Source organism: Adiantum capillus-veneris, chromosome 8 (assembly GCF_014529385.1).
Source record: "Adiantum capillus-veneris isolate H3 chromosome 8, ASM1452938v2, whole genome shotgun sequence".
Taxonomy (NCBI): domain Eukaryota; kingdom Viridiplantae; phylum Streptophyta; class Polypodiopsida; order Polypodiales; family Pteridaceae; genus Adiantum; species Adiantum capillus-veneris.
Genome location: NC_140938.1, coordinates 131211800 through 131238073, shown reverse-complemented (window position 1 = coordinate 131238073; position 26274 = coordinate 131211800). Strand labels below are relative to the sequence as shown.

At 47.7% G+C, this 26274-nt stretch overlaps 1 protein-coding gene across 3 annotated transcripts in view; it reads right to left on the bottom strand.

Moving 5' to 3' along the window:
- Window positions 1-324: 324 nt before the first annotated feature.
- LOC147452969 (aspartic proteinase 36-like) overlaps window positions 325-26274 on the bottom strand; it is a 93009-nt gene continuing 67059 nt past the window's right edge. For 2 of the 3 annotated variants that reach the window (XM_086518517.1, XM_086518519.1), the window contains exons 4-10: window positions 2081-2308; window positions 1719-1881; window positions 1573-1640; window positions 1395-1494; window positions 864-930; window positions 690-761; window positions 325-589 (exon numbers count right to left, since the gene is read on the bottom strand). In XM_086518517.1, the coding sequence (XP_086374643.1) occupies window positions 441-589; window positions 690-761; window positions 864-930; window positions 1395-1494; window positions 1573-1640; window positions 1719-1881; window positions 2081-2308 (847 nt within the window). In that variant the 3' untranslated portion in view covers window positions 325-440. The remainder of the gene's footprint in view (window positions 590-689; window positions 762-863; window positions 931-1394; window positions 1495-1572; window positions 1641-1718; window positions 1882-2080; window positions 2309-26274) is intronic. The other variant, XM_086518518.1, reaches the window with a different exon arrangement.

Sequence of the window (26274 nt, the reverse complement as noted above, 5' to 3'; positions counted from 1 at the left end):
GAGAGAGAGAGATTAATTGCCCATCTACCAACTGGACCATTTTTTTTCAGTCTTCAAAACACTCTCATCTGCAAAATCACAGAGAAAGTAAGGCTTGAAAAAACTAAATGCTGAGCCGGGCTTCAAATCCTTCTCATTGAGATTTGAGAAGAAAATTGTCACATTCAACGAGGAAATATCTATATAAACCTTTTAACTATGATTTGCAAAATTTGAGAGAGATTTAGTTCCTTAACTAAGAAAGTAGTTTTTGGGGTTGAACAGGCTTTGGATAAAGGGAACCTATCTTTTCCCAAAGCCCTGGTTGTAACCTGAACCCGATACTACAACGGAAGAATGGTATTATTCATTTCAAACAAGACAAGATCCAAGATATTTGTTTTACAAAAAATTACAAATCTCGATACTTATTCACAAGCCAGTATAAGAGGGGAAAACACTCAAACTATTAACAAGAGAAAAAATAACATGGACAACGCTGTCGTCAATCTCAATGCTGGAAAATGATCAACATGTGCACTGCCAATTGTAGTAGAGAAAACTTCAGTAGGCGGTCCTGTTGATGTCATCACAGTCACATGAGAAGAGCCTGCATTTCACATAAAATCCTAAAAGTCAAGACCATTAAACCAGCAAAGAGCTTCAATTTTGTACTGTTTGAAAAAAATTTCCGCCATAGTATTTCTTACAATTGAAATCGACCCAACCAATTCGCTGATTTTCGAGATCATAGACAACAAGCTTGTCCTTCAAAATCATGTCTGTCAGGAAACCGCCACAAAATGTTTTAAGGTTGCAGATTCCACAAAGGCCCACTATTAGTGATATCATTTCCTGATCTAGAAATTAAAAATGTAAATCACCTCCCAAAATTATTAAGTGGGGACTTCCAGAAGGCGAAATTTGAAAGCCCATGCAGTACAGAGTATCCTGCCAACATCAAGAAGGCATCAGAAATTGTCGAATAATTTGAGTCACCAAACAAGGTAACAGGAAGAAAATTGCGAGAGAAGCCACACACACGAGTGCCGACCTCCCGTGAGGTACATGAGAAAATCGAGGCATATTGACTATATTCTAAATTATGGAGGTATATTGACTATATTTGAAGTTTTTCACACATGAGAAACTATTGAGCTAAAAAGGTTTTCATACTAAATTTTCCTCAATTTTGTAGGTTTTCTCATGCTTTAAATGAAAAATTTAGACATAAATCTCAAATTTTTTAGATTTGATTACACTAAACCTAGGTTTTTTTCGAGCAGTGGTGCACAAGCACATGAGGTATACCTCTATAATTTCTCAAGTGTAGGTTTTCCAAGTCCCAACACACAGTCACCTGATCTAGAAAATTGCTTGTTGTAGCTAAGATTCGAAGGAAATAGGCAAATTACCTTGCCATATTCCAGCTGGATGAAATAATCACGAGGATATACCCTCAACGTTGCTCCACTCTCAAAAGTGAAAATAACTGTTGGAAACTCATCATCCACGCTGTCCAGCAGAAAGATTGTTATTACTACAGCCAGCCAAATAAAACAGAGCACTACTTTAGACAGAGGGTCTTAAAACCTTCCATGGTAGACAAAACAGTCCAAATCTAAATCGCTCAGATGTTGGATGCTTTGCGTGGGAAACACCTGCAAGAAAATAAGTCAACTATGAGCAGGCAAGTATCTTCTCACACATTTTTGCAAGTACCTTCTTCCAATAAGCACCTGCTGAAGCAAATCAAGGTAGGACGCCTCAGGGATGTAAGCGAGTGTTGTTCCACTATCAAAAATGGTACCCGTTATCTCCCCACTCGTGCTTGAAGACTGATCCCACTGAATCGGCTGACCATTGACTTGAATGCTCTTCAAATTGACATTGTAATGCAACCTGCAGGAATAAACATAAAACCTCAGAATCTCTCTTTAGGTGGAACAATAATCTTTTTCTTAAAAAAGAAGGAAAAATCAGAATCTATTTGCCTCATTCCCTTGACGGTCCTCGTCAAAAGGTAATTAAGTGTTCATGACTGTGACTAGCACAGCCACAACTTCATGCAGTTTAAACTTTTGCTACATAGTGACTCAACTGATTGCTTCGCAAGGGTGTGTAAGACAAACCCGACTCGTTCACTTCACCAATCACAAGAATGCCTCCTCCCTTTCCTTCACCTTCCAAGCAATGAGCAAACGTTTGAGGAGTCTTCTTCTGATTTGCCAATTGCAGAACCAACGACAAATTTGACTGACCAAGTCCTAGAATGCCATCCAATGCTTGATCACGCTTCTGCAATCCGCCACTTGCAGACACTGCACAACTGATGCCAAAGAAGCATAGTGTCAAAACTACCAATCTACCCAATTGAGATGGTTTCCATAGCAAGCACATACTTTTGGCCAAGCTTCACACATACTCGTTAAAAAGTAAATTTGCTTGCAGAAATTTGTACCACTAAATTACCGGAAAAAAACATGCTACATTGTGTGCTTACATCAGGTTAAATAAGTAACAAACAAGCACTCAGACCAACTTTACATTCAAATTCCACTGCATACTATCACCATTTGGCCCATCTTAACAAACAGTTACACCATAAAAAGTTCCTCAATGCATGTTGGCGACAAATCGGATAGACTTCAACTCAATTAAATCATTGTAGAGGGCTCACAAATACTTAGTTGTTTTAGGAATGTAAATATGATGTAGGCCTGAGAATCCCACTGCTTACCCTGTTTGCATTGAGGCCATGGTAAGATGCATGACGTTTAAATTTGTGGGGAGGGGGGATAAAGGGAAGTCCTTGAAGGATAAGCATAGCTGTGAATAAGTGATTCCTCTTGGAGGAGGTAATTACAACAACCTCATTCTCTTCAACATGGAGTCAACGTATACAGGGGTTTTGAGTTGCATCTTTGTATAACACCATTCAAATATCATTTCTTTAAACTTTTAATCATGCCAACCCTACAAAGATATGATCCCTAGATCCATAATCGTCGCTTGCTAGTGCAATCCTTTCTGTCCATTCCTAAACGTATGGAATACAATTTGCAAAATCCGTCAGATTCCATCAAGTTGTACAAGCTTTGGAAATGGGGGATTATTCACATCCATAAAGGACGATTGCAGAATCTACTTGTGCTATTTCAAGAATTGGAACACAAAGGATTCAACTCTGTAAATTTAGGGAAAGTTTCTACTTTTGGCGAGTCCCAACAAAAATTCCCAAGCCAAAAGGTGCAAAATCTTTCAAATGTCCAGCTTGCCAAAGGTTCCACATCAAATTATCAAGCATTTGAGATAGTTTTAGACGTAGAGTTTTAGAAAAAGGGCCTCTAGATGATTAACAAGTGGCAAGAAGACGTATCCTCACACTTGGCCCTCTAGCATTTGTTTTTTTTATAAGCATCGCTCGCTAAGTATGGTGTAATAATAACATGATTAGCCCATTTGGTTGTTAACCGTTTATACCACAAATAAGAAGCCAGAGTTTTTTCTGACTAGAGTGAGTACTTGGGCGATATCATCTCTCTCAATGGTATTCATCTAGACCCAACAAAAGTGAGTAAGGTAAGAGATGGGCCTATGCTTGAGATTGCATATGATGTGCGTTCATTTTTTGCAGTGTGTCAAGCATATAGGTCACATGTTGGAAAGTTTGCACATATTGCCGCACCATTGTGACTTGTCTGACATGTTACATTGTGTCAAGACTCGTCATCAGTGTGTGGTTTTGACCGAGGCCACTAAAAGTGCTTTTGACGTGCTCAAGGTAGTAGTCACAGAGGCATCATACCTCGTCCTTGGCTCTAGGGACGAGCCCTTTGAGGTTTGAACAGATGAGAGTAACAATCTCACCAACCTGGCTACCACACATATATCAAGCATAGAAGTCTGCTGGTGTACTCTCAAGCACAAAGTTCTCTAGCCAAATTCTGTATGGAAAGAGTAGATACAATTGCTTAACTACTCCTTTGAGCATCATGAACCATGCTCTCACCTAGCTCCAAAGGGCTACATCAAGTCACTGTGGGTTCCATCTAAAAGGCTTCAAGATATAGTTGCAATAGTTGAGGTGAATCAACCAATTCAGACTCTTCCATCCATTTAGCATCCAAGGATGGATAGTCTTGAACTTCACCAGATAACGTCTTGCAACCTTTCCTCTGACCTTTTTTTCCGAGAAAAAGATCCTTCTATTAGTTAATGAAACTGCCCATAGGGCTACAACCACCTCTTCGAGAGAGGGCTACAACAACCATGATGGGGAGACTCCCGATGAGAAACAGTATATGTACAATGAGGCTAAATCAAGAAATGGGGGGAGGGAAGAGCCACACAAGTGGACGGTAGTGCCATCTGAGTACACCATGGGCCATGGTGAAAAAAGGCCCAAGACACCAAAGTCGAAGGAAGGCCTCTCTGCGCTCCCTCATGCGGTCGGAGCTACCTTGAAGTCTCTCGAGCTGTCCTCTGAGGGTATGGATCAACGCTAACCAAAGATCGCGAACAATCTCTGCTGGTGGTGCAGGGTGACCCTCAAAGATGCGGAAGCAACAGGCCCGCTAGATGAACCAGAGTGTCAGGCCACTGATGAGCTCCCCGCACTCCTCTCTCTCACTGCACCACTCCTGTGGAGTAAGCTCTGTGGCATGCTGGAGTGTAGGTCGCCCCCCCCTGCATCACTATCATCGTGCTGGTGGAAGATAGCTCAAACTGAAGTGCCGGGCCCGTGAGAGCGGACCAAGCAGCTGCCCCTCCCAGTGTACTGCTGAGTTGTGGAAAGAGCAAGCATCAGCCGAAGACACGAAGCCACACCTGCTGTGCCAAGGGACAGTCCCAAAGACAGTGACGTTGACTCTCCACAAGATGGTCACAAGCTGCGCATGCGGCCGAGAGACCACTATGCACCAACCAGCTCCCGACTGCTGTAGCTCTGTGTGTGACCAGCCACTGAAACAAAGTGACTCACCTCGGCTGTCTGGAGTCCCACAACCTCTCCCAAAAAGCTGCCAAAAACTCAGTTGTGAGACCCTCCTCCTGCCAATGAGGTCTCTGTGCTGCCAGTACTGAAAGAAAGGGACACCTGGGTGGTCTGCAGAAGAGAAAGGATCCCTCCATAGCCACTCTCCAGGATCCCATTGTACTCGTACCAGTGGACAGCACTCCCAAGCCCACATTCTTCAGTGCCCAATCTCAAGAGCAGCTGGGTCAGGATCGATGACACAAGTCCTCCCACAGATGCCCACCACTCAGATTCTCTAAAAACAGTACTCTGCCACCTGCGAGGCCTCTATTGCAACTCGCTGTAAGCGTCCCTCACCCTGTAACTTGAAAAACAGGGAGGGAGCAGTCACTGAGCAAGCCCGAACTGAGATGATAACCTCCGGTCGCGTGAAGGCTCCCATCCATCTGGGCGCTGCTGACTCGAGAGGTGTGAGCCACTCAGCTGGAACTACCTCTGAGATGTCCTGGCACATGCTCTGCACCCCTCTCATACCCTGAAGCTGAAAGCCCTGTAGCTCCTCTGACAAGCCTGAAAATTGTAACCAGTCACCTAAAGAGTGTAACCAGTCACCTAAAGAGCGTGCTGGACCCGCTGCCATCGGACCCCAAGAAACATGAGGCAAACTACCAACCAACCATGGGGTTCCAAACAAGGGGCTGTCGCAGACGCTCCTCCGTGCAAGTATAAGGCTGCCACTGCTCCAGGCCTCGCCGCAAGTGATCCCAAGATCGACGCAAACCCACAGCGAAGCGGTCCTCCAGTCTCCTGCTTACACCAACTCTGCGCATCTTTGTGAAGATCCATCTGATCGAAGGTTGCCAGGGGCCACCTGCTTGAGGCACCCTAAGCACGAAGGCGCTGTAGCAAGAACTCCTTCCACGGCTCCTCACATGGAAGAAGTCCTCGGACGACGAACTTCCCAAGAAGGGCTCTGCTCTGCTGTGTTGGGTCGATGATCCCAAGCCCTCCCTCTGAACAAGGAACAGTGATGACCTGCCAAGCCACTTTGGCCAGGGTTGTCTGAGTGTCACACCCTGACCAAAGGAAGTTTCTCATCAGCCTATTCACCTGGCTGATACAAGAACTCAAGAAGATCCAGCAAGAAGTGATATACCACATAGTAGCCAACAACACTTGGTTGGCCACTACAACTCTGCCAGCCAAAGAAAGTCGTGCGGAGCTCCAATATAACAACTTCCTCCTGATAGACAGGAGGAGGGCAGCAATCTACTGCTCTCGAGACAAGTCCAAACCAACCTGACAGCCCAAGTACCGAACTGCAATCCCTGGGGAGATCCACTTGAAACCCTCACCTGGCATCCAATCGGGTACAGAAGCACTACCAATCGAGAAAGCACCTGCCTTTCTCCAGTTGATCAGTGCGCCAGATGCACAACAGAAGATCTCAAGAGCCTGCTCACAGCTGTGGACTTTGGCCTCCTGGCTATCCAAGTACAAGGCTGAGTCGTCAGCAAACTCAGTGTCCAGGAGCTCATCTCCCGTAATAGGGAGTGCTAAGCCCCGTAGACCAACCTGTTGCGACACCAAAAACCTGCTCATCACCTCAGCATAGAACAAAGAGAGGAATGGGGCAAGAGGGCAGCCATGTCTGACCGAACGTGTGAGCATGAAACGATCACCCTTACCTCCTGACAAAAGTACCTGACTGTGTGCGCGTCTGTACAAAGCTGACACCCCTCTGATCCAAGCATCTAAGAAGCCCATCCTGCATAGAGTGCCCTCCAGAAAGTCCCAGTCAACTCTGTCGTAGGCCTTCTCAAAATCAAGAAGAAGAATCACCAAATCCTCACCACAGAGCCGCGCTAGGCCAGAAGCCTCCCAAAAAGTAGAGATGTGTCAAGGATACTCCGGTCCTTGACAAAACCTGTCTGAGTCCCATGTATAAGGCTCTCTAGAAGTGGCGGATCCTCAAACTAAAGCCTTGGCAAGAATTTTGTAGGCTGAGTTGAGGATGGTGATGGGGCGTCATTGTCGAATCTCATCCAAGGAGCCACCCTCCTTGGGAATGAGGTAGATGAGACCCTCACTCATGCTGTCAGGCATCTCTCGTGTGTGCAAGATGTATTGAAAAGCACTATAGAGATCTGGGCCAAGCAAGTCCCAGTACTCCAAGAAAAAACTGGGAGTCAAGCCATCCTCACCTGGACAGCTACCATGAGGGAGTGCACTAAGAGCCGTGTACAACTCCTCAAGCTGAAGTGGCACTCAAGCCTCTGACACATCTCCTCAGTCACAAGGCAAGGCATCTGTGCACACACCTGCTCCCTGCATACATCCTGACGCTCTGACTAAGGCTCTACAGACAGTAACTCACAGTAAAAGTCAGTAGCAACTGCACGCATGTTCTCTGGCTCAGAAGCAACTGACCTCTCGTGCCTCCTCAACTGACTGACCTTGGCATGCGTATGCCGAGGTCCCACTGCCTCGAAGAAAGCACCAATCTCTCTGTCACCCACCTGTGTCCACTGAGATGCCTGTCGATGGCCCCGCTCCTCTGTGCTAACAAGCTCCTGGCGAGCCTGCTGTAACTGCTCCTCCAACCAAGGACTGTCTAGATGCTGCTCCTGCATCCTCTGCAAGGAAGCAACGCCCCATCTGAGACGCTGCTGCTCCTCTCTCGCTACAGCAAGGCGAGCCAACGACTCCTAGAGAAAGAAACCACTAAGCTGAGCTAGTCCTGAGGCCACTCTGTCAACAGGAGAATCCTGCATGTCCAAGCTCTCTATCCAGAGAGCCTCTACTCACTCTTTGAGTGCAGAGTCCAGCAAGACCCTCTCAAGGATGTGAAGCATCGTGCTCCCCCTCCTCTGTCTGTCTGCCACTGTGAGGATCACTGGTGCATGGTCCGAGAAGGAAGTCCCTGCCAAAATGCCAACTATCCCACCCAAGTCACAGAAATGGTCACTTGTGTAGAAGCGATCTATCCGCGATAGATTCACTCCTCCCACTCTGCGGTCCGAACGAGAGAAGGCCAGGCTGTCTGGGGGCCTCACAAAGCTAGAGTGCTACCACACATCCGAAACCCTCAAAGTCATACAAAACCTCTCCCAAGCTGCCTGCTCAACTCTATGCACAGTGGCATGGCTACTACCAATCCTATCAGAAGGGTCCTCCAATATGTTGAAGTCACCCCCTATGCACCACTGCTCTGCCTGCGCGGCAGAGACTCAACAATATGTGACCAAAAATCTGCTCGTGCACTTGCCACATTGGGCGCATATATGTTCAGGAAGCCCACAAGACAACCCTGAACCTGCATAGTGATCCACTGAGTCCTGCCTGACACAATAATCCCTCTGCCCACAATGGTCTGCTACAAAGAATCCGCAATAGTTATACATACCCCACCCTGGATGCCTCCAGGCCCAAAAGCAGCTGACCAAAGAGTATCATATCATCCACGCAAGAGCTGACCACAACGTCTACTGCGGCTCTCACACAGATGATGCTCCTGTAGCATAAGGAGATCAATCTCGCCTCCCACAAGGCAACGCTGAAGCTCCTAACACATTCGGACCCTCTGACACTAAAACTGGGTCCACCTAGACCCTGCACATTCCATGAGACGATCCTCATGGGGAGCGAGAGAGAACAGATGTTGCAACAGCAGCTACACGTGCTATCTTCGAGGCTAGCTTGGATGGGGAGTAATCCGCATCCGAGCCTCCTCTAGATAGGCATGACTGCAAAGAGTGCCTGGCCCAAGCCCAAGTAGATTGAGCCATACGTAAAGCAACCTCCTCTGTCCAGGAGTCCTCATGAATGTGTACATAGCATGGCGAGCACTGCGTATCAGCAAAGTAGTGAACCACAATGTGTCTACACCCTGCTGCATTTGGAGGGGTCACAGCAAACTTGGCCAATGGCCACATAGTCTGCAGCATGTCTGTAACTCCTAGATCTCCCATGTGGTGAGAGAACTCTAGGGCCTGTGTATGCAACCACTCCCAACACTGAGTCGAGAGTCCACTCAGTCTCGTCCTTGCCACAAAGGGGAAAAGAGAAGCCAACCGCTGAGTCCAAGGTCTCTATCCCCCAGCTGCAAGGAACAGAACATGAACTCGGAAGCAGGCTGCCTCATGGTCTGTTGAGGAGTCGCCGAGAAAGCGTGTAAAGTCATAGTCGAAGTCCCAACGGTGCCGAATGTCAAAGCTCGTCAGACCACGAGGACTACTGCAAAGGGAGACGTTTGTACCTGTAAAGGGGTCGCAAAAAAGGTTGTCCCTCTCTCACCAAGCGACTCGTGGCAAAGGCGTTGCCAAGAGATCTCCTAGCAGCCGGGGATGGCCCTCCCTCCTAGGGCGACTGTGGAACTGGAGCGGGGGGGGGGGGGGGGGATGTAGAAGCAGGGGAAGGCGGGGGAGGGAGAAGTGGGGGAGAAGAGGGCGAGGGGGATCAGCAGAGGTAGAGGGGCGAGGAGGAGAGGCAGGGAGCAGAAGGCGGGGGGGGGGGGGGGGGGGGGGGGGGGGGGGGGGGGTGAGGGGAGGGGGGGGGACTCGGGAGAAGAGGGTGAAGCTGAGGTGGAGGCTGGAGCAGGGACCTCGTCCTGCTCAAGAGGACCGAATCGGTTTCCCATGGGAACCCACTCCTGCTGGGCAAGCGCCTGAGGACCACCCTCAGTGCCAAGCTGTCACTGTGGCCCCTGCCGTCGTGGACCAGGAACCTGCTGCCCTCCTCCGCTGGAGCCCCAGGCTCGGAGGGTGGCTCTGCCTGTGGCTGCTGGCCAGCCCTTGCAAGCTGGGGTTGAGTCTGTGGTGTAGGTCGGGGCCTCCTTCATGGACCGGCCTTCGCAAGATGGCCCATCTGTCGACAAATGAAGCACTCGTATGCGCACTGTCTAAACCAACCCCCACTCACCCGAGGAACGAGGATGACCTTCGGGAGAGAGTGAGTGTCCCTAACCAGAATGCGAATTGAGGGAATGCCGGCCACCTTGGCAGCTACTGAGGCGGCTGTGTGAGGTGTCTCCAGGACACTCCCAATCGTTGAGCCTATCCTAAACAAAAGTGGTACGTACTCCCTCCGCGAACCAGGAAAGCAGACGGAGATGGGAATGTATGCCTCCTCTACCAAGGCATTTGTAGCAGGGTCAAAACCATGTCTCCATTGTCGAAAGTGGGCTCGAGCTGCTCGAATGGTCAAGGGGCTATGGCGATGACCTTGGATGCCATCTCGGAGGTCTCAAACTCGATGTGATAATAGCCTCGTCCGAGGATCTGAATGTCCAAGATCTTGCCCACCTCTGCGAGAAGGCGGGCCTAGAGAAGGTCACGCAGCTCTCCTCTGCTAGGTCCGGTGCCGAGAATCTTGCAGATGATAGAAGTCGCCTACAAGCGCTCTACCTCTGCGGCTTATGTTACCATATACATGTGGTAGTGATGTGTGGGAACACACTAGGACCGCCGGGGCATTTTTCCCTCTTTACGAGTTTTTCCCCCCCATGCATTGTATATACGCCCATCACTCTAGGGCTATCTATCTTTCCATTGCACACTAAGTAATACACTCTCTGTTGTGTGCCTTGAGCTTCCTTCGTCTTCTCCAAGCTGTGTGTGTTTCTCTCCAACAATTGGTATCAGAGCAGGTTGTGTCCTCCCGGGCTTAGTCGCCAGCTGCTCCAATACATGCCTGCTCACTTTCTCCGATTTCAGTGAGCTTTGGCGAGCGTTCGCAGGTCGACAAATACTTTCGGCCTCCGTTTCCACTACAGGCAGGTCTGCACAGGCAATTTCGTCATTTTGTGCAGAATTTCTGTCAGTGCCGTTTTCTGCATAACAGGTGCCTTATAGTCTTCTACGGTTTGTGCTATATAGCACATGTTGTTCCCGCTCCGTTTCTCCTATTTTCAGGCAGTTTTCACATCAGGTGCAACTTTTACCATGGCTAACAACAACACAGATGTGTTCAAGATGTTTGCTGTTGAGGACAGGTTGGATGGGGACAACTACCCTATGTGGGCCAGTGTTACCAGGGAACGGACATTTCGGGCCTTGGAACGCCGGAACGGCGTTCCGGCCAGCCGGGATTTTCTGGAACGCGTCGGAACGGAACGGCGTTCCGACTGGAAACTGTCAAAGGAACGAGACGACCGGAACGGGCTGGAACGGGACGGAACGTCCGGAACGGCCCTAACGGCCATAAACAGCAGTTTTTGAAATTGAAAAAAATGACTGTTAGGCAGCCAACGGCCATTTTCAGCAGTCAAAAAAGTATATAATGCCCCCCTCCTCCCCCATTCTTCACACACTCATCAAGCCTCAAGGCCCATTCTCCCTTGCTTGAGCCTTGCTCTCAACTCTCAAGCCAAGCTCATTCTCCCTAGCTTGCTCTCAACTCTCAAGCCATAGTGTGGCGCCGCGGCATGCCTCAAGGCTCAAGCTCTCAACCTCTCTCTCTCTTGGGCTAACTTCTAAGTTCTAACCCTCAACTTTCAAGGCTCAAGGCTCAAGGCTCAAGCTCTCACGGAATCAAGCGGCAAGCCTCTCTCTCTCAATCCCTCTCTCTCTCTCTCTCAAAGTTCAAGATCAAGCTCTCTCTTTCACGGATAATCCATCATCCATGGCCTCTTCTTCTCGTTCAACCCCCTCCGTTCATGCGGGCAACACTCAAAAGGCGAAGGAATGGTCGTGGTGGGATGAAGTGACCTCGGAGGGCACCTTGTCGGCGGCGGGAGGTTCTCGTGCATGGGGATGCAAGCTATGCTCTTACACGCGGAAAGGGGGGCATGACAAAGTGAGGGCACACTTTCTTCGAGTGCCGGGACATGAGGTGAAATTTTGTGCCAACGTAACCATCGAGAAGAGGAAGGAGCTCGAGGAAAAGGATCGGCAATTCAACCATAAAGCCAAGCCGGCACGCAAAGGTATTGATCCAAAGACCCTCATTTTCCCTTCTTCCTCTCTACCCGGTGTAGGTGTTGGTGCATCTTCAAAAGGTCCAATTCGTCGCCAAAAGACCCTTACCACCTCTTGGGACCCAAAGAAGAAAGAAGAGGTGGATGCGGCCGTGGCCCGATTCTTCTATCACGACCATATCCCATTTGTCGCAGCGAGGTATGTACATTGTTTTATGATTCATCAATCTTCTCTCTCATTTCTTCCGTTATCGTCGTTTCCACTTTTTTGATACTAGCCTCTTCTATGTTTGATCGAAATAGGTCGGAGTATTGGAAAGTCATGGTGCAACAGATAGGAGAGTATGGCACCGGCTATGTGCCGCCATCTTCAGAGGCTCTCCGAACCACCTTGCTCGATCGAGAGAAGGCTATCGTGGAGCAAGCAACCCTCAACATTCAGCGTCTTTGGGCAAAACATGGCGTTTCCCTCATTGCTGACGGGTGGAGCGATACAAGGAAGAGATCTATCCATGGTCTCGTTGCATACTCCAGTGGAGAGATGTACTTTGTGCACTCTCATGATGCCACTGAGAGTGGCAAGTCCGCCGATGTCCTCTCTGCAGAGTGGACAGCGGCCATAGAAACCATCGGTGAGCAACACATGGTGGCCTTTGTCACAGATGGGGAGACATCAAACAGGGCAGCAGCAGCTATCATAGAGGGCCACTATCCGCATGTGACAGTGTGCTTTTGCATGGCACACTGCTTGAACAACCTTCTGAAAGACATCGGCAAGCTAGACTGGATTGCTCCAGTCATTGCTGATGCAGTGAAGATGGTTACTTTCATCAACAATCACAACTTGGTTCGGAGAGAGTACCTCAAGAGGTCGGGCGGCAAAGTGCTTCTAAAGTATTTAGATACCCGCTTCGTATTCAACTTTCTTCTTGTACGCAGGCTGTCTGAATGTCAAAATGCGGTCCGACAGGTCTTCATCAGTGATGAGTTCACCACCTCCCCCTATGCAAAGACAGTTGCAGGGATTTTGTGCAAGGATAAGGCAGAGGATCTTGAGTTCTGGAAGGAGCTCAAGAGTCTAGATGCACAGGTAAAACCGGTGGTTCATTTGCTTTGAGTTCTGGATGGAATGGATCCTTGCATTGGCAAGATTTATGAGGCAATGGACCGCATGATTGAGCAGCTTGCACAGCTTGAGCCGAACGCAGAGCGATATGAGGAGATCCATGCGCTTTGCAGCTCGAGGTGGAATTCATATGCCTCTCCTTTACACGGGGCAGCGTACATGGTGGATCCAGAGTTCCAAGGTGCAGGGCAAGAGACAGATAGGGAGGTCATGAACCAATTTACAGAGATCTTAAACAAGATGGTTCTAGACAGAGATGGGCGACGCATTGTCAGAGATCAGCTCAGACAGTACAGAGAGATGCGAGGGTCATTTGGCAGTCCAGATGCTCAGATTGATCGCAGGAAAATAGGTTCAGTGCTTTGGTGGGAGGACTATGGCTATGATGGCCCTGAGCTTCAGAGATTGGCGATCCGTATTCTCAGCCAGTCAGTTAGTACCTCATGCTTGGAGCAATTGTGGAGTACCTTTAGCCACATTGCTTCCAAGAAGAGGAATCGGCTTGGAGTGGAGAAGGCTAATGATCTTGTCTTCGTCAGCGCAAATTTGAAAATGCTTTGCAAGAGTACAGACAAACAGACAGATCCTTTTACACAGTGGGAGATGGAGCAAGAGGCTTCTCAGGCGGGTGGAGATGCACATCCACCAACACCAGGTACTTCATCTGTGGCTGAGATCGAGCCGGACCTAGACCTCGATGATGAGGAATGGGAGGATGTGCATGAATTACAGCCGGCTACTACGGATTGGGAGGCCTCTCAGGCTAGTGGCTCTTGAGTCTTGAGTCTTTGCCATTTATCCACCTTTTTGTATGGCTGCTTGAGCCTTGCCCTCTTTGCCATTTGTAGCTACTAGCATCTTTATGGTATTTGTCACCTTCAGTCTTTTGGTATTGTGGTCACCGAAGTCTGGTTTGAACTTTGTCCCCCTTTGGTTTTTTTGTAGCACCTTGGCCGCTGGCGGCCCTTGAGGCTTGTTACTATGTTAGCCATAATTAATTCCAAAGTGTTATCTCTGACTACTACTCTTGCAATTATTTGAGAGCATTGTGTATGTACTATGGGCATTGTGTTTGCTCATTGTTGTTCATCTGGCTATGTTGTTCATCTGGCTATGTACTCTGGGCGCCTCACATCCCAATCAAGTCATAATAAGGTTAAATGGTCTTCGAATCGTGTTTTTTGTGGGTATTAGAGTCAAAGGACTCTCATACTACTTGTATTCAAACACATAACGCTAAAAAAAATAATATTTGGGTGTTTTTTTAGCCTGCCGTTCCGCGCCGTTCCCGTTCCGGGCCCATTCCCGTTCCCCCGTTCTGCAGGGAGGCCCGTCGCCGTTCCCCTTCCGCATTCCGGGTAACTCTGATGTGGGCTTCTATGATGCAACATGTTCTTGTGTCAAAGGGCGTCTGGAATATTGTGCAGGGCATTGATGTACGTCTTGGTTCTGAGGATGTAGGCGATGTTGAGGATGTTGCAGGTCTTGCTGCAAGGATTGTTGTTGTTAGAGTTGTTTTGCCTATCGCAGAACAAGCTCGTTGGGATGTTAAGGATGCACAGGCTCATGCATTGATTGCGTTGTCTGTAAAGCGCACCATTGTTCCTCACATCCGTTCAGCAAAATCTGCAAAACAGGCTTGGGATATTCTAGCAGGTCTTTATGCAAGCCGCAATGAGGCTAAAATTGCTTTGCTGCGTAAAGAGCTGGAGTCGAAGATTATGCATGAGGAAGATGATATGGACACTTTCCTTGCTAGTGTCAAGGATATCAATGAGCAACTTATTTCTACAGGTGAAGTTATTTCAGACAGTTCCCTTGTGTAGACTGTTCTTAATGCCTTACCAGATTCTTACCAGACTTTTGCTAGTACTTGGAGACTTATGACCCAAGGAAATCCAGTAGTTGTCAAGTTTGATGCTTTATGCACATTGTTGTTGCAAGAGTCACTTTCCAAAAAAAACAGGACTAGACAGCGTGCCGTTGAACGGGCTTTTATTGCTTCTCAAAGAATGGGTGGTAACAACAATGCAGCCACTTCTTATGGTTCTGCTGCGAGTGGCAAAAATTTTGTTCCTAATGCTTCTGCTGGCAACAATTCGTCTGGAAATTCTGGTGATAAGGGCAAAAAGAAGATGCGTTGCCATTATTGTAAAGCCAATGATCACTTGATCAAGTCGTGTCCTAAGTTGAAGGCCAAAGAGGCTAAGAAGAAAGAGGGTGGTTCCACTGCAAATGCTGGTTCCACTACAAATGCAGCCATTGTTGAGTCTTCTGTGAAAGGAGACTGTGTTGCTGATGTTGATGTCGAATGGGCTTTTAGCGCAGAGTGCACTTACAATCCTGCTGTCCATGATGCATGCTTGTCATTTGCTATAGATTGACATGTGTGGTATTTCGACAGTGGTGCTACAAAGCACATTACTTCACATCGTGAATTGTTTACCTCTCTCGAGTCTCTCTCTCATGGGAATTCAGTCACTTGTGCCAACAACGCCTCTTATCCAGTTTAGGGAGTTGGAAAGATTGTGCTCATTGCTGCTAATGGCAGTTCCTTCACACTTGTTGATGCACTTTACGTACCTGGGATCAAGAAGAATTCTTGTCTGTATCCGCACTTGCTAGACTTGGACTTGTAGTCAAATTTGTGGATGACAGATGTACAGTTCATGATCTCAGTTTTGGTGATGAAATTGTTGCATCTAGCCTTTTGTGTCGTGGGCTGTATAAGCTCACTTTGTATGACAAGTGTGGACAAAATTTTGCAAATGCTGTTGCAGATTCAAGCGCTATTTCAGATGCAAAACTTTGGCATGCACGTTTTGGTCATCTGAATTGTGTCAGTTTGCTGCATTTGTAGAAATCTGATATGGTTGCTTCTTTGCCGCCTCTTGAAGCACCTGTCAAACATGTTTGTGAAGGCTTTATTTTTGGTAAGATGCAGCGTTCTAAGTTTCCAAAGGATGGTTCAGTTCGGGCCACATGTAGGTTGCAGCTTGTGCATAGAGATGTTTGTGGGCCCATGCAAACTTCGTCCTTGGGCAATTACCTATACTTTGTGACTTTCATTGATGATTACTCCAGGCATGCATGGGTATTTCCGCTTAAAGCTAAGTCCGAAGTTTTTATGTGCTTCAAACAATTTCTGGCTATGGCTAAAAATGTCTCGAAATGTACTATGGGCACCCTCCGTTCCGATCGAGGAGGGGAGTATATGTCTCATGAATTTAATGCATTTCTGGCTAGTCGTGGGATAAAACACCAATGTACAGTGCCTTATACACCTCAGCAAAATGGTGTTGCTGAGGGGAAAAACAGGTCACTGACGGAAATGGCACGATGTATGGTCAAAAGTCAAGCTTTGCCGCATTCTTCTTGGCTTGAGATCATCATGTGTGCCACTTATGTACTTAACAGGTGTCCTACGAAATCTTTGAAGTCTATTACTCCATATGAAGCATGGCATGATAGAAAGCCTTCTATTGAGCACATGCGTGTTTTTAGTTGTTTGGCATATGCTTTGGTGCCACAAGTGCAGCACAGTAAATTGGATGATAAGACTGTCAAATGTATTTTTGTTGGTTATAGTGCTGAAAGCAAAGGTTACAGGTTGTATCATCCGCAAACAAAACGTATTCTGGTTTCTCGGGATGGAGTGTTTGTGGAAGATTCTGTTCAACCCTTGCTGTCATGTACTAGAGACAGTAATGTAAGCTCACGGGACATTTATAACACTTTGTTGTCTGTTTTCAGTGGTGGATATACGAATGTAAGTTCCAATGAGGCAAATGTACAGCCTATGGGGGTTTCTGAAAATGTTTTAGATCGGCCTATTACTGATGCAGATGTACATGATGTACTTGATGAGGAAAGGGCTGAAAATGAGCAAGCTAGAGGTATGCCAAAATGACTGGTGCACACTTTGCGTGACAGTAAATTGGATGCACCTTTGTCTAGTCATACTCGTTCAGGCTCTTTCCATGCATCTTATGCATCAAATTGTTATGCTTTGGCTGTGTCTAGCTTACATGATGTTGAAAGGCCTCTGTCTTTTGATGAAGCACAGAATTCAGAAAATTGGATGGCGGCCATGCAATCAAAATATGATGCACTTAAAGAAAATGACACATGGACTTTTTGTGAGTTGCCTCCTGGCAAAAAGGCCATTGGTACGAAGTGGGTTTACAAGTTGAAACGCAAGCCGGATGGTGAGATTGATCGCCATAAGGCTCGACTTGTTGCAAAGGGTTATGCACAGCAAAAAGACATAGATTATGAAGAGACTTTTGCTCCCACTTGTCGTATGACTACTGTGCGTTTTCTATGTGCATTGGCAGCTCATTTTGGTTGGGATATCAATCAGACATTGTTACTGCTTTCTTGAATGGTGACATATTTGAGGAAGTTTATGTAACGCAGCCTCGCGGTTTTATCATAAAAGGACAAGAGGACAAAGTGTGAAAATGTAACAAGGCTTTGTATGGGTTGAAGTAATCTCCTCGTGCTTGGTATGAGAAAGCTGACACTCATTTGGTCAAACAAGGCTTTCGTAACAATCCAACAAAAAGCACATCGTATGTAAAGCGTGAGGGTGATGTACTTCTCATTGTGGTTCTTTATGTTGATGATTGCTGATCACTGGACCAAATGAGAGACATATTGCTGAATTTCAGGCTGATTTGAATGCTACTTTCAAGATGAAAGATTTGGGGCTGTTGCATCATTACTTGGATATACAGTTTAAGCAGTGTGATGGTGGTATTGCCTTGTGTCAGAAAAGTTACATAGAGACATTGCTATGTAAGTTTGGACTTGAGGATTGCAAACCTATTGCCACCCCCATGGAAACAGGTTTGAAGTTGAGTCTACATGATGCTGGCGATCCTACTGATGTCACTCTTTATCAAACTGTTGTTGGCTGCCTCATTTATGTATGCAACACGAGGCCGGATATTCAGTTTGCAGTCTCACAGGTCAGCAGATTTATGCATAGCCCAGGGTCTAAGCATTGGCAGGCTGTCAAGAGGATTTTCCTCTACCTTAGTGGCACTTTACATCTTGGCTTGTTTTATCCCAAGGGGGGATCATTGCCGCCAGACTTACATGCTTTTTCGGACTCAGATTGGGCTGGTTGTTTTGACACGCGAGTGTCCACAAGTGGTTTTTGTTTCATGCTTGGCAGTTCATGTATATCATGGTTGAGCAAGAAGCAACCTACTGTGGCCACTTCGAGTTGTGAGGCTGAGTACAGGGCAATCTTCACAGCTACGGTTGAGTCTGTATGGCTCAGACGCCTTATGGCTGATTTGGGTGTTGGACAGGACACTGCCAACACTATCTACACTGACAGTCAGAGCACATTGGCAGTTGCGAGGAACCGAGTTTTTCATGCTCGCACAAAGCACATTCAGGTGCATTACCACTATATCAAGGAGAGGCTCTCAGCAGGAGAGATCAGCTTGGCTTATGTGTCAACACAGGACAACCTTGCGGATCTTTTCACAAAGGCATTGTCTCGTGAGAAGCTTGAAGCTTTCCGCAAAGCTTTGGGCTTACTCCCCTTTGTGGACTGATCATGTCCTCAAGGGATGGCACTTCCATTTACTCATGTGCCAGCTCTCGTTAACCGCATCACTGCAGGGGGGATTTGTTACCATATACATGTGGTAGTGATATGTGAGAACACACTAGGACCGCCGGGGCATTTTTTCCCTCTTTAGGAGGTTTTTTTCCCCGTGCATTGTAAATACGCCCATCACTCTAGGGCTATCTATCTTTCCATTGCACACTAAGTAATACACTCTCTATTGTGTGCCTTGAGCTTCCTTCGTCTTCTCCAAGCTGTGTGTGTTTTTCTGCAACCCTAATTCCAACAACTTAGCCTCGCTCGCTCTGTCGGTGAAAGAGCAACTCGAATGGTGGGCTCAGCGGGGTCGGGCGAGGGGACTTCGGAGGAGTCCTTTTGTCTGCTACTGTGAAGAAAAAACGAAGAGTCGTTTATGAAAGAAGGCCGAGGATGCGAGGATGCGAGGATGCGTGGCTGGCGGGATTGGGAGGCGGGACTAGCGGGCTGAGGCAAAAGGCGGGGCGGCAGCGGGTAGGGCAGCGACGAAGGGCGGGCAAGGTGACAAGCGAGCAGAGGGCAGCGAGTGGACAGAGGGCAGAGGGCAGGGTGATAGGCGAGCAGAGGGCAGCGGGCGGGCTGGGCAGCGCGCAGCAGGTGCATGCGGCAAGGGCAGTGGGGAGATTGGGGCAGCGACGGCGTGCAAGGGCAAGGGGGGGGGGGGGTGGAGAGTTGGACGCGGCAGCAGCAGCGAGTTCGGTCTTCCAAGTTACACAGTCACCCCACAGACATCTTTAGGAGCATCTGAGAGTTGAATGATGGAAACTCTTCCCTCTGACCTTCCTTTACTTATGTGCCAATATCTTTTCAAGAAGAAGAATCTCATCCAATTCGGGTTGTTCCTCATCAAGCATATTCTTTGGCACATCACCAACAAAGAGCTTTAAAAGGTTGACATGAAAAGCATTATGTATTTTCCAGTCTTCTGGTAGCTTCAACTTGTAAGCTATATCGCTGATCTTTTCTGAAATCTGAAAAGGACCATAATATCACATGTTGAGCTTAGAAAACAAACGTTCCTTGCCTTCCCTTTTCCTTAACCTGGCCTTTTCAAAGCGCAAAAGTACCCAATCACCGAGTGAAAATACAAGTTCACAATGGTGACGATCATCAACTTTCTTTGGCTTAGTCTGAGTCTTCTCAAGAGCAATCTTTATCTTCATGCATGTTTCATCCATATCTTGCATATATTTGTCTGCCTCAAATATCTTGTTCTTAGTTTGCAAAATGGGTGGGACTTTCTTCCCTCCTACCAGTATCTCAAATGGTGCCTTGCCTGTTGACGTATGCACAGTGTTATTGTAAGCATATTCAACCAATGGGAGATAATGTTCCCAAGTTGCCTTGTACTCTGACACATAACATTTGAGTAGATCTAGGACAGTAGAATTTGCCTCTTCTGATTGTCCATCAGTTTGTGAAAGAAACGAAGATGAGAACTTTAGCGTTCTCAAACAATGCCTTCTAGAAAAGACTCGTCATACGTGGATCCCTGTCTCACTGATAATTGACTGGGGCATCCCGTGATACTTAAAGATATTGCTCATGAATATCTTGACCATGTATTCTGGCTTTGTCTTCTTCATAATAAAAATGAAATAGGCCTGCTTACTGAAGCTACAAATGATAGTCCAAATCCCATCATTGCCTGTTTGCGTTCTTGAAAGATCAAAGATAAAGTCTATCGCTATGCTTTTCCATGGCCTATCACGGTCGGCAATGGCTGCAACAATCCCGATTGCTTTTGCCTATCAAATTTGACTTTTTGACATACTAGGCAAAAGCTAACCAATAGAAGAATGCCTCAACCCCTTTCAATGTCGCATCCATTCCACGATGCCCAGCATGTGTGGAGCATGACTTTCCATCATAACCTTTCGCCTTAACTGTTTAGTAACCCATAACTTTCCATGCATCATGAGAAAGTCATTCTTAAGCATATAGTGCTCATGATGTTGCCCATTAACAAGCTGATCATAGATCCTTGTAAAATCTGAATCTTCAGCATAGTGCGTCTTCATTTCGTCTAGTTCACTATGATAAGGAATTGACACTGCTGAAATTTGGGGCTTTCGTGACAACGCATCAGCCACCACGTTCGTTTTCCCTTGCACATGCACAATCTGCAAAATGCGAGATGCAACAATTTGATCACCAAAACTGAGATAATGAACTGTACATCTGTCATCCACAAATTTGACAACAGGAACAAGTCTAGCAAGTACAGATATAGACAAAAGGTTCTTTTTTTATCCTAGGTACATAAAGTGATGACTACCATTCACAATAGTCATCACAATATTTCCAACTCCCTTGATCGGATAAGAGGGATTGTTGGCACAAGTGACCATATTCCCACGAGGGACAGACTCGAGAGAGGTAAACAAGTCACGATATGAAGTAATGTGCTTGTAGCAGCACTATCAAAGTACCACACATGTGAATCTACAACAACTGACATGCATGCATCATGTACAGAAGGATCATAAGTGCACTTTGCACTAAATTCCCACTCTGCATCTACCTCAGCATCACAATCTCCTTTCGTAGGAATTGACAAGATGGTTGCCCATTGCATGTGTTTCACTGACAATTTCATTTGTGTGAGAAAATATCACAAGGTTTGATGATCTGTTTGAACAACAAAATCATCCCTAGCAGATAGTGTTTCCAACTAGTGAGGGCATGAATTACTGCCAGCAATTCTTTATCATAAACTTGCAAGTTCCTTTCGGTCTTCAAAAAAACTCTGCTCTCATATGCAACTACTCAGCCATTCTGCATTAGAACTACACCAAGAGTGTGGCCACATGCATCACACTGAACCACAAAAGGTTTCGAAAGATCTGGCAAAATGATCACCGGATTTGAAGTCAGCTTCTCTTTCAAGTGTTTGAAGGATAGAATTTAGTGCATGGAGTGGAGAAGCAATCTCAGCAAAATTTTGGATGAACCTCCTGTAGTAGGAACATAAGCCTAGAAAGCTTCAAATGTCATGTACGGACTTCAAGTCTGGCCATGACCTAATTGCTTCCACTTTGGAAGGATCCATGCGTACCCCCATCCTTTGAAACAATGTGCCCAAGGGAGTGAATCTCTCCCAAAAAGTGGTTTCTTTGTGGTCCAAGTATTCTATCCATCATTCTATTGAACGTGGCAAAAGCATTTGTCAGACCGAATGGCATGACAAGAAACTGATAGAGACCAAATGTTGACCTGAACACAGTCTTATGGGCATCTTCTCGCCTAATGCATATTTGGTGGTACCCACTCTTTAGGTCTATCCTTGTAAACAATGACACTCCCTCAAGCCGGTCAAGAATGTCATCTATCCTCGGTATGGGGAACTTGTTTTTTATTCAAGGAGCAATAGTCAATGCACATGCGCCATGAACCATCCTTCTTCTACACTAGGAGTACAGGCGAACAAAAAGGGGATAAACTGGGCTCAATCAGTGTAGCGCGGATAGTGTGTCATGATCTCTACAGTGGGTGCTCCTCAGTGCAATGTGCGTGACATCTCACTCAAAACAAAATGAAAACACAGGAAACAATAGATAACAGCAAATCCACACAGAGGCACAGCAGCAGACCAGAACATATGGACTCGGCTATCTCAAAGCAACCAGTACAGACTCTGGCGTGGCAGCACACTCAGCTTCAACCCAGAACTCACGAGTACAATCGGGTGTCTAGGCTCAGATGTACAGGAATGGTGCAGACGTGCTGTGTATAGACTCGCTACTCTAGACGACGACACTGGACCATATATGAAGAAGATGATAATGATGACCCAACAGCTACTACTCATATGTACAACCATAAAGAGCCACCGACGGCTCATAAATGTCAGCAATCTAAGTCTATCTTCAAACTGAATGGTGGTGGTTGACCTGGCTACGATGTCCACTAGACCATCGTCCATATCCCTGCCACGTGTCACTGCCCAGTCCAGAGAGTCCGTCTAGTATGACCCAGACTAGACCAACCGTACTAACTGTGTGTCCTCTGAAAGTGACACTGCAGCCTCCTACAGGTTGCCCGCCACAAGACCGCTCACCGTCTCGGTGAGAGAATACTGAACTAAAGAGACACTGAAACTAATAGTTAATGTTGCAATTCAACTCGACTGAAGAAGAAGTTATATGGAGCAGAAGTGATGAAATGGAGGGATTGAACAATCTGGTAAAGACTTATGGCAACCTGCCACAGCTCTAGAGCATGAACAAAACGCAGAGATTGAAGAGGTAGGGCAATCTGCCTCAGGCGACGCTAACGCATTGAGGCCATGCTTGAATGAACAAATTCCACAAAGCAGTTTCCACTATGCAGTAGATAGGTGCTGAGACCATGCTTGAAAAATTTCCACAAAGCAGTACCCACCAATCAAGGACTGAAACAAATCGACCTTACCATCTGATTGTAATTGTAAAGTGTACTTTGTAGTTGGTTGTCCTGTTACATTTTCAAAAAGCGCTTTATTCTCTTGTTTAATCTCTTAAACATGGACATTGTCAAGTAAAGTTCCATAATCGCCTGATATTTGGCTGATAAACGTCACATTTTTACGATTGCCAACAGCCACAAAAGTTGCACTCCCTGTTTGCCATGTGATGTTGGACAAAGTTTGATTGAGCGATGGAGTGACCACTACAGCTTGATTTGAAAGAATTGTTCCTTGGACACTATCCAAAACTGCTACAAAGAACGTTGCTTCTGCCTCAAAGACTGTCCCAAATGACGCCTCGGGGTTTGCAACAAAGTCAAAGAGGATTTGATAGGAGAGGCCAAAGTGAGAAGGGAAGGAGGTGGTGATGGAGCTAGGGGAATCTCCATTGAGGTCAAGGACGTTGGAGAGGTGCTCGTCAGAGGGGATGTAGTGGCCCTTGCTGTACTTGATGCTGCCAGAGTTGACAAACCATTGGGGGATGGCGGCGGAGGGGGCTTGTAAGGGAGGCGAAGCTTGGGCAGGGGGCGAGGCCAGGTGGGTAGGGAGCGAGGGGTGGGCAAGGGGGAACTAGGGGCGAGGGGAGGACTAGGGACTAGGAGCGAGAGGGGGTCAAGGAAAGCAAGGCCACGTGGGTAGGGGGGAACTAGGGGCGAGGGGCGGGCGGGGGGGTCCCAGGGGCGAGGGGTGGTGAGAGGGGGCGAGGGGGAGAAGATAGGGGCGAGGGGTGCGTAGGGGGGGCGAGGGGGACAAGATAGGGGCGAGGGGTGGGTAGGGAGGGCGAGGGGTGGAGAGGGGATGGTGAGACGAGGGTGAGTTAGGGGGCGGGGGCGAGGGGGAGAAGATAGGGGCGACGGGTGGGTAGGGGGGCGAGGGAGAGAGAGGGGGGCGAGGGGCGAAGCCTGGGCAGGGGGCGAGGGGTGAGTGGGGGGGGGGGGGGGGGGGGGGGAGTGAGTGTGAGGGGGAGGGAAAGGCCTGGGCAGGGGTCGAGGGGTGGGTAGGGGGCGAGTGAGTGTGAGGTGGAGGGTAGGGTCGAGGGGATAGGGGGTAGATAGGGGTGAGAGGGTGTGAAGGTGTGGGTAGGGGCGAGGGGATAGGGATAGATAGGGGCGAGGAGGGAGCAGACCGCTATCATGAGCAGGGAATTCATCAAGCAGGATGGGCTCTGTGAAGGGAGTTCGCTAGACAAAGACGATAGCTTTGTTCTGGTCGAAGAAGCAGACACCAATGGGGCTGAGGGGGGGTGAACTCCTGTAGAGGAGATTTCTTCCCGCTTCTATAATTCTTCATAGGCTCACCAAATTCAAAGGCTTCCACCAAGGGCGCATCAGGAGGACCTTCAACCTTTGAGTAGGCTCACGTGGCTCATTAGGTTTAGTTACTGTGGAAACATTGGAAGAGGGTGTACCTTCAGGCAAAGAGTGAATAGAGACTCCATAACAGGGCATAGATTTGGTAGTATCCAACCACTCCAGCAGATCCTCGTCTCACTTGTCAGGTGGAGTAGGCTGTTCCAATTCACGGCTGGCTGCTAGGGACAAAGAGCTATGTTGCACGACGGGATCCATGCCTCCTCCTAGGCGAATGGGTTGCATCGGGGAGCCAGGAGTATGTATTCACATGGCATCGTTTCCCCAATCATGAAGTGCTTTAGTGTGTCGCAACCATGGTCTACCGATGAGCGAGGGAAATCCGCCCTCAACCGGGGGAAGAGGAACCACAACAAAATCCAAGTTAAAAGTAAAGTCTTTTACATGAGAGGCACATTGTCCACTATACCCACTGGGTAGATTGTCCGCTGGTCGGCCAATGTAATTATGAAGGGAGCAGGGCGAGTAGGCTATAGACCTAGAGCTAACATAGTGAACTCGGGCATCAAGTTGATGCCAGATCCACCATCCACTATCACTCCTGAGAATTGCCGACCCAAAACGGACATTGTCAAGCGAGGGCTTCTATAATCAGTGAGGGGGAGCAGCGGGATTGGATATCATATAGGACTCTGATGGTCGCACTAGGAGGTGCCCGCCACTAGGACATGCTCCGGGGTAAAGGGACTGAATAACTGCAAGGGTGTCACTTCTGAAACTCACATCTAGCCGCAACATGTCATAGAGGGAGACTTGTTGGAAGGCGTTCTTCAAGATTGTCTCTGCTGTAAGCTTTTCTTTTTCTATCAGTGGTTTCTCTAGTACCTTGATCTTCTGTAGATCGGAAACTGCTTCCAAGAGAGCTTCATCAATAATAGAGAGCAAAGGTTTGGATTCTTTCTTGGCGCTGGGGGATGGCTTGTCAACAGTTGAAGGCAGGGTATCCACTGTTGTGAGAATGTGTGGGGGAGTTGAACTTGCTGGAATGCTAAGACCGAGAGCGGCTCTCTGGGCCGAAGTGAGGACACCCGATGGCTCCTCTACCAACTGTAGCTTATTTTGAGGGGTGACCAAGTGGGCAGAAGGGGGCGGCTGAGGAACGGTGCTAACTGCTATCAGATTGAGCTTGGGAAAGGTAAACTCAGTCTGGCTTTGACTTGGGTTCAAAGCCGTGGATGCACGAAGTTTAGGGCAATCCTTACTGTAGTGATCCTTCATTTCAAGGCAATGACGGCAGGGAGGGGACCCTTCCGGTAGAGGGCATTTGCTTTGGTAATGACCATATTCCCGCCATCTGTAGCACAAAATGGGCCGATTCAATGGGCAAGTCGAAGGGTGAGGTGGTCCTTGCTCTTGGTGCATGGAGTTGGAGGTGGAGGCATAGAAGCTTTGAGGTGATGAGGGAGCATGGGTATGATAAAAGCTCTGAGACGGAAAAGTACTTTGCATACCTTGCATGGGAGGGGCTGTCAATAAAGGTGGCATGTGGTGTGGATGGCCACAGGAAGAAACCATGTTGGATGTAGGTACTGGCCCTTGTTGAAGAGTAGGACCAAGACTTTGCTATTTTTTCGCAATCCCTTGAGGTAGTAGCAGTCCTTGTCCTCATGTCCAGAGTTTTCACACGTGGCAGTAAACCCGAAGGGGGCATTCCTGTGGAGGGTGCCCTCGAGAGCGGCATGAGCTACACCAAGCCTTAGCCTTAGTCTCCTGCTGAGACTTGAGCTCTTCTAGCTCGCGCCTGATCTCTTTCAATGCCTCGTAATGTGGAGGCTTCTCTTGTCTAAGAGAGAAGGACCTCTCCTCTTGAAGAGCTCGCTGTAACTTTAGGGCTT